At 29.4% G+C, this 8841-nt stretch overlaps 1 protein-coding gene across 1 annotated transcript; it reads right to left on the reverse strand.

Annotated features, from left to right (window-relative positions):
- Window positions 1-1690: 1690 nt before the first annotated feature.
- On the reverse strand, window positions 1691-6453 carry LOC112716658 (uncharacterized). The gene is made up of 9 exons (XM_025768618.2): window positions 6245-6453; window positions 5058-5277; window positions 4733-4934; window positions 3561-3731; window positions 3364-3480; window positions 3008-3205; window positions 2871-2930; window positions 2689-2787; window positions 1691-2190 (listed from the first exon to the last, which is right to left on the reverse strand). The coding sequence occupies exons 2-9, from the start codon at window positions 5195-5197 to the stop codon at window positions 2086-2088; spliced, it is 1092 nt and encodes a 363-aa protein (XP_025624403.1). The 5' UTR covers window positions 5198-5277; window positions 6245-6453; the 3' UTR covers window positions 1691-2085.
- Between the last annotated feature and the right edge of the window lie 2388 nt (window positions 6454-8841).

Raw genomic sequence — 8841 nt, forward strand, 5'->3', positions numbered from 1 at the left:
AACCCATAAATGGTTATAACACATGTTTAGCTTATAAAATAACATGAACAAAAAAAAAAATGTTCTAATTTCTAAATTCATTTCTTAATCTTGTACTAACTACTTCAAACACTAATTTAAATATTGAATCGGAATGTCTTTTATAGATACATACACTTTTTATTATGCTTTATCTAAAATATAACTCACAATATCTGAAAATTACAAGTAATTATTTAAAAATGGATAAACTATACAAAAAAGTCATTTCTCCACACAAGAACAATTATTTTATTTCAACAATGAGAGGATACAAACAGTCCAAAATTCAGAACAAAAGTAACAAAAAAAGTGGGGGTATCCCAATAAAATCAGCTAAGTGATGAATAATTAGACATAAACTTGCTTAAGGAAAAAGAAAGTGCCGAGAAGTTAGGGTTGTGAGATTCTGCTATTTTGTCTAAAGGAATAGAAAATCTTCGAAGCTGCCTCCAAGTTTTCCTCTGGTGTCGCCTTCTTTCTCTCAAACACCCAAAGATTTCTAGCAATCCAATTCTGCTAGTAGATAATAGCTGTGAAACTGAGCTTGTCCTCTCTTTGTCGCTCTATTGCCTAACGTTTACCATCAATCTCAGTCACCATTAATGGAAGTGACCGTATGGTTGAGAAGGAAGGAATCTGACCAAAGAACTTTTTTCTCAAACGCTTCTCGTCTTCGCGCAAATAACAAGACAATGATTAATTAATTCACGGTTATTGCAGCAACAAGTACATTCTGAACATTGAAGAAGCAAATCTGAACAATTATATTTTTTATAACTATCAAAGTTAAAAAAATTATCAAAATTTCAAAATATTTAGATTAATTTAAGAAGAAAGATAATATTTTTTTTATAATGTTTAAAATTATATCCATAAAAAATTACTACAATTAACGTTTATTATATTCATTTATAATGTTATATTAAATTTTATAAAAAATAATGCAAAGTTATTTTAAAATTTGCTTTCATGCTTTGTGTGCTTTGAAGTTTTATACTATGTGTATAGTTGGTTTGTACCTAATTGTATGTCTAATTAATTGTTTAAATGTGTATGTTTAGTTTAATCTTCTGTGCATTAAAAGTTTAATTCCGTTTATATACATTATCATAATGTAAGTCAATATCCATTTGTACAGGGAGACTTTCCGGCGTAGAAAATAACCTCATGGCACTATTTCATCTCTATAGCTATATAGTCTCTAGATAGTAATAGGAGGATCTTAATCTTATTTGATTATCATACTAATTGCGTTACAACAACAAAAGTAATAATTAATTAATTAATTAATTAAAAAGATACATATACATATAGTGACACGATAACGTAAAACAATTTTTAAAAAAAAATTACATACCAACAATTATGATATATAATCATTCAAAGTTTACATAAGATTGTTTATTGGAATCACTAGAATTGTAATATAAGTCTAATATGCACACACTTATTATTATTATTATTATTGTTCTTCATTCTCTTACCTTCCTCCCATAACTAAGATCTAAATTACATAATTTTTGAAACTGCAACGGTACCCTAACTTTTTTAATGTTAATGTTTGATCATAATTATATGTTGAGCAACATTAATGTGCTCCAGAAAGCATTTTTATAGTACTTCAAACATTGCATGACAAATTTGTATGTTACCATTTTGACAAACATCATGAAAAAAAAGAAAAGAATTTCATAAATATTAAATTCCAACTTCACACTATCAACATCAGAATCCATCTCCTTTTACAACGAGACACAACTACTATTACAATTTCAACTTTGTAGAGCTGAAACAAAACTAGGAAAGCGATTCATATCAGTGAAAAGATAGACAATAGACTTCCATATTGGAAGCTCCATAACACTAACACTGAACACTGAAAATGATAAACATCTGATACACATATATATGTACATAGTTTGTAACATATGGTTACAACATAGAATGATTCTTGTCATTCGCTTAGTTCCCAGAATGCAAGGGAAACCTCATGGGCAGTATTACCTTCCAAATAATTTTCAGTTCAATTCTATCCCTTCCACTTATATTCTCGCATCGGTTGCTCTATAGGCGTTGAACCGTTTGCTCTTCTGTAAGTTCTCGGGATTGAGTAATCTTTCCATTCTTCTTCTCATACTCTTGTCTCAGTTCCTCTAAACGCCTCGATATCTGATTGAAAAAAAGGAAAGAAGCTTGAAGTCAAAACATTATGCATCATGGTGTCAATCAAGATACTGAAATTTCTCGATATATTACTAGGTCGACATGGAAACTGCCAAATTAAGAATGTTAGTCAAGAAAAGAAAAACTAGGTTTCATATGGTAAAATCTTCTGTGCTTGGAATGTTTCAAGAACTATGTGGAGACAATAATTTTGACGTATACATTGAACCTAATTTGTTATTTTGGAACAAGACCGACTTTTGAGCTCGTATCAATATTATGATTTTGATGTGAGAAGTGAAACCAGTATATAAGAAATTAAACAGAAACAAACAGTGTAATGTGCAATTTTAAAGTAACTTTGACAAATGCATGTAGAAGTTGACAAGTGAAGCAATTGATTATCTCCTGCTATAAGTCCAAGATAATGAAAGAAAACATGCATATTTGAGTCAGAACAGCAGGAAAAGTGAACAAACCAAAATGCAAAGAAGGAATGAGAACCTTTATTGAATAAGCCAGAGGCAATAATATATCTGGATTCATTGCATCCTGAGGGAAGTTCTTCAAGGCATGTATCAGTTTCTCAAAAGGCAATTTAACCTGACAAACGGATTAACTGAACTATGAGCTAAAATTTGCTTTGATTCATAAAAACACAAATCACAAGGTCGTGTGACACTCACCAAGTCGTCATGGCAGTACTTTAGTAGGGCCAACCCAACTTTGAAAACAATTTTAACACCCTGGATGGATGAGATTTCCGTCAGTGTAGATCATTTTTCCCATCAATAAATAGTTTTTGTAAAGGCAAGCTGCATACCTCAAAGAGAAAAACATCCCAAATTCGAAGAGCCAAATGAAATGGAAAAGAATATGAAAATACGGTTATGAACCACTGGCTAGCATACATGCTAGGATTTATCATTTCTTGGGCAAAATGTTCTCCCAACTTCGGTAGATGCTCTTGGACCAAGTGTTCAAACTGGAAAAGGTATTGTTGTACCAGAGGCAATCCTGTCTGCATTTAAAATAACAGCAACCATGTTGATTAGAGACATCTTGTCGAGGAGTTCATGGTAACAACTACGTAAATATACATCTAGTACTTTCCTTATGGCTTATAGAAAACTTCATAAAGACTGTGAGCAAGACACACATTCAGAACAAAATATTTACCAGATACAACCCCTCCATTGGGGCATGAACAGCTCCTTTCAGCAATGCCACCAACAACCAAAACGCATCCTCCTCGCTCATATAGAGAAGTAAAAGACCTGCTAAAAACCCCATCCCCTGGATTTTTTAAGATGATCAATATTATGAATTTACTTTTGGAACAAGCAGAAAATGAGCAATGGGTTAATATTCAATACCTGAACATATCCTACATCTCTGTCAAAGACAGAATAAGCTTTTAGAACATTGTAAAGTGAACGTTGCCCAGGTCCATGCCTTTGTTGGAAGAATACATGTGAGGGGAAGGTCCGAGAAATGTCTCGAATTATATCCAGTTCTGAGGCGGATGTCTCATATATGACTAGTTGCTGCAATAAGCATACTGTCGTGTTAATATGATTTCAAAAAGAAAAAGAGTAAATCTCATTATAGAAAGGATCAGTCTCCATTTTTGATTGCTTTATTTCATACTTCAGGTAGATAACTATTAGAATATCTCTGAATAAATTAGCTAGGATACTACAGGATCAGTATGGTTTTGTTTTCTTTGTGTGACCTCAAGATTACGACTTGAAGCAATGGAACCAACCACTAATGCTTGAATTAGGTTAGGTTAGGTTACCTACACTACACCCTTTAGCTGTGGCCTTCCCCCGGAACCTGTATAACACAAGATGCTTAGCACCAGACTGCCTTTTATTATAGGATCAGTTACAATATCATAGAATCTGGTATGTACGGCAGTTAATTGTGTATATCGTGTACTTGTGTATAGATTCTCTTTTCATGCTATAAACTGCTTTGTGGCCAAGACAGGCAGAATTCTTATGTCTTTCTCTCCTCTCACATTCAACAGTAACCTATATATACTAGCAAAATATACGAAGTCACCATTTCTTCCTATGATAAAATAAAAATGAAAATAGGTTGGGCAGGTTTAGGGTTTAGGCAGGTTGGTGGGATAAATGACTGTAAGTTCAGCTTCATTAGAAATGTGACATAATTAGGATTCAGAATTATAAAAAGAAAGCATCTGAAGAATATTCCAAATATACTTCACTGAATTATGAATCTTCAACTCTATTGGAAACAATATATAGAATCACATTTTGTAAACTCAATATTCATATTAAATTGCCTGGAGTTCCTAGGTGGCTTCTTCACAATGGCTTTCCCATAGAAAACCTGCCATATCCAAGGGGTGATGGTGGTAGAAGTGTAACAACAAATGGAGAAACAATGGAGGCACTCTTCAATTCATATTAATTGGATTAATAGAGAAATATAACAAGACAACATTTTGACAAGCAGAGATGGTACTGCACAATACAGTACAACAACTTTTCATTGAATAAATTAACTCGATTACCTCATAAACTCCAGGATTCATCAGCAACAGGTCTCTACTTCCAGATATCAACTGCCAAACAAGGCCCCTTAAGCAATCAGGAATTCCTTTTCTTATACGCCTTTTAACAACATGAGGCTTTTTTCTAAGATAATGTTTCCAGTCGCTTCCACCAACCCCAATCATCTTCCTCCATTTTCTAACTCTTCTGTCCTCCCTAATTCTGATGAAAGATAAATGACAGCAGAGGTAAAATCCTTAGCCATGTTGATGCTGATTCATGCTTACATTAAAACCAAAAAGAAAGAACATAAGTAAAAAGGATTATGGGAAAAAAACAAGCTACCTTTCAAATTGAGCTGATCTACTCTTCACTAAACCATCAGAAGTACTCGCATCTGGCCTTACAAGAAACCCGAATCTATCCAATGACCTGGGCGAAGAAATTGTTGCTGCCTCATGGTCATCTAATCTTTTCTTTTCCATTCAAAAACGATAAATGTGCTCTCTCAAATGAAAAGTAAAACGATATCACTCGCTTAACTAAACATTGTGACGAAGAAAACCTGAAAATAAAGGCAAAAAACATGATGCCATTTTTTTTCACCAAATATATTGGCAGACAAATAATGAACTTGCACGCAAATCCATTTTCCTGTATTTTCTTTTAAAGTAAATAACTTAAACTTCACATATGGAATAATCAGAATAAACCTAAGCTTTGAAATTCATGGTAACAGAGTAAAGGAAAAAAAATTGCAATTAAATGAGTGAAAAGCAGGCTTGGAATTTGCCGATAATGAGAAGGTTCCAAACAAGTTAGATACACCCTAATTAGCTAGCTATTCCAATAGTATCTCTAATAGTACTTAGTAGCATACAATATTATAATTTACTTTTTTTTTTTCATGTCAAGAAAACATTACAGTTTGCTAAGTTCCCACATTAGAAAGATAGCAACCATTGGAACTGTACGTCTAAAAATTAATACCTAACAAGAAAGAAAATGTAGCTAAAAACAACAAAAACAATATGACTGAACTGAAAATTTCTTTTCTTTTCTTTTCTTTTTCCTTTATTTATTTTATCATTCATTCTTCATTCAATTATAAGCATAAGAATTAATCTCCCAATTTCTAAATTGAGTAACATGATGTGTTCCCGGAGACTTTTAATTTCCTCTCATGGTATAAAGTATAAACTTCAGTTTTCCAATTCAACTTTAAACATAAGCACTAAAAGCACTAAAAAAATAGGGAAACTAACAATTACATTTGTTCAGACTTTTAGCTCAAACGATTTCATTCACCACACAATTACATTTATTCTACACCAAGTCAGAAAGCTAATTGCTTTAAATCAGGCAGAAAAGAACAAAAATTCTGCGGTAATTCAGTCCAATGAGAAAAACCATCAAAGCTAGGGCACGAAAACGAGAAGACAAATGAGGCACCCAAATCCTAAAGCATTGTGAATAAATAATACACAGAATCAATACAAATAAAAGATTCGAAAAGAAGAAGAAGAACAAACCGTTGTAATGCTTCGAATTACTGGAAAGATTGAAGTTTTGCAGAGAAAAGGGAAATGTGAGAGAGAGAAGTAAAAAAAAGAAGATGAAAAGCAACAACTTTCAGAAATAGGAAATGGTTGTGTGCGTTGGTTTCGATCAACTGACTCTATCATCATTTCTCAGTGTCCCTTTATAAATAAATAAATAAAACACTGTTATTACAGCTTTCATTCTTTTCAATATAAATTTGCATTTTTATTCCTAAACTTAGGAAAATATTAGGGTAAATACTCTGAGCATTTATTTTCAGGTGAAATTTATAATTAAAAATTAAAATAAATTATTATTTATATTCATAAAAAATACAAATGTTACAAATGTATTCATATAAGAATAAAACGACAATTTTAACGACGGAAGATAACAACGTCCGAGTACTCTTGGCACAGGAAAGTTATCTTCCGTGATTATAATTGTCATTTTATTCTTATATAGGTACATTTATTAGCATCTGTATTTTTATGAATACAAATGATAATTTATTCTTAAAAATTATTAGATGATAATTTAATTAAATTTATTAAATTATTTAATATTTTTTAAATATAGATTTTATATAAATATAATTATATCTAAATTTTTATCAAATATTTTGCATAAATAATAAACAATTTTTTTATATGAAATTTGTAAGAATTTTTTGTTGACATTCTTGTATTGGTTTTTAATATTTATAAAGTATTTTTTAATTTTACAATATTACAAAAAATCAAATACTAATTTATTAAATTATTTTTACTAAAAACTATTATATCGTTAGATACTAATTTAAAATATTATTCTTACTTTTATTATTTTATATACATTGCAGGCTTCTAAACGCGCAAAACAAAAAAATTTCTGAGAAGTTAGTGATAATACTGACAACTAACAATATTACTAATTAAAAATCATTAAATGTTTAACTGATATGAACTTTTTTTAATTAAAAAAGTTGCTCTATTTATTAGTGTATTAATTTTTTTATTTAAATAAAATAAATTAATTATTTATTCAAATAAATCGATCTGCAAAATTTTATATTTTTTTTTGTTTTCACTGTCAGTGATAGTGTCAACATAATTTTTTTTCATCAGCAAAATTGTAACTGAATATTTAAAAAAATTATAAATTGATTTATTTAAATAAATAATTAATTTATTTTATTTAAATAAAAAAAACTAATTTTAGTTTACCCAAATACTAAGCTGGTAAGTAGTTTCTTTCATCTTCCAGTTGGAAAATTTATTTGTTTTAAATTATTATATGCAGTTACTTACACGTCGTGCAAGCAGCTCATTTTTCCTTCTTTTAAAAATCTAAAATCAAACATGCATTTAAAAAGGTGAGAATATTGAATAAATGATTAAATAAAAATCTATTTTTTTTAATAGTTTTGCTTTTGCATATCAATGAAGTAGAGATGTTTATGGTACTGGAAAAATTAATATATGTCAAAAGCCTTCATTAAAATTGAAGTTGACTGTTTAAAAAATTATTTTTTTTTTCTGCAAGTTATTAAAATTGAAGTTACCATGTCATTTATATATATTTTTTTAGTAAATAGTTTATGATTAAATTTAAAACAAGTTAAAGTAAGGTATATGTTATCCATTCTTAAAGTAGTAGATACCCAAATCCACCTACATAGTGAAATGCATGCCTCAAGTCTTCAACCCGTTCCTTAAAGTATATGCTTGATCAAATTTTACTCTTAGGATTCACATATTTTTTTTTTTTGTAAATTCTATATTTTATATAAGATTTGTAGAGGAATAAGCAGAGAAGAAGTAAAACAAAGGGAAAACAAAATAATAGCTTGTATTAGTGTGTGTCTTTTACTACAAAGTACTGATATATATATATATATCTTCATTACTCTTATGTTGTAGAGTAAATTGGTAACTTAATTCATGATGGATGTTTTCCATTTTAATAGAATAAACTGGTAATTTAGAGTTTTTTCTTTTCTTTTTAGGTCTTACATTACACACTTTAAGAAAAGTTTTATTGTTCCTCTTTTGGGATTTGAACTCTAATGCAGTTTGATAATAGACTTACAACATACAAATGTTTCATCTGCTCCAAATTTGAATTGTCTCGTAATTTAGAACTACATTCTTATTCTTTTTTTTTTTGTATTTTGATTCTCTTTTGGGCTTCGACCCTTTACTTTACCAAAAAAAGGTACTATTTTATTTTTTTAAATTTGGATCAAGCACTTGAGGTCTTAGCTGAATAGGTAAATTAAATGCTTCTTAATATATTGTATTGGAATTTTGTTTTTAACGTTTTAAATGCTCTTATATTTTATTTCTGTTCTAAAAAATTTTAAATAGAATTAATGTTGTCTCACAATTAAATTTAACATAAATAGTTAACGTAGATGTTAACAATGTTATTAGTTAAATCATATTTTTTTTCTTTCGTGTATTAGATAAGTTTTTTGTAGTATTTTTTCTTCTCATTTTTTTTACAAAATTTTAAATCCTAATAATTAATTATTAAAGTTCCAAAATAAAAAAACTTTTTACATTAGTGATTATTAATAAATTAATTTTATTTACATATTAAAACA

The sequence above is a fragment of the Arachis hypogaea genome, chromosome 10 (assembly GCF_003086295.3).
Source record: "Arachis hypogaea cultivar Tifrunner chromosome 10, arahy.Tifrunner.gnm2.J5K5, whole genome shotgun sequence".
NCBI classification, from domain to species: domain Eukaryota; kingdom Viridiplantae; phylum Streptophyta; class Magnoliopsida; order Fabales; family Fabaceae; genus Arachis; species Arachis hypogaea.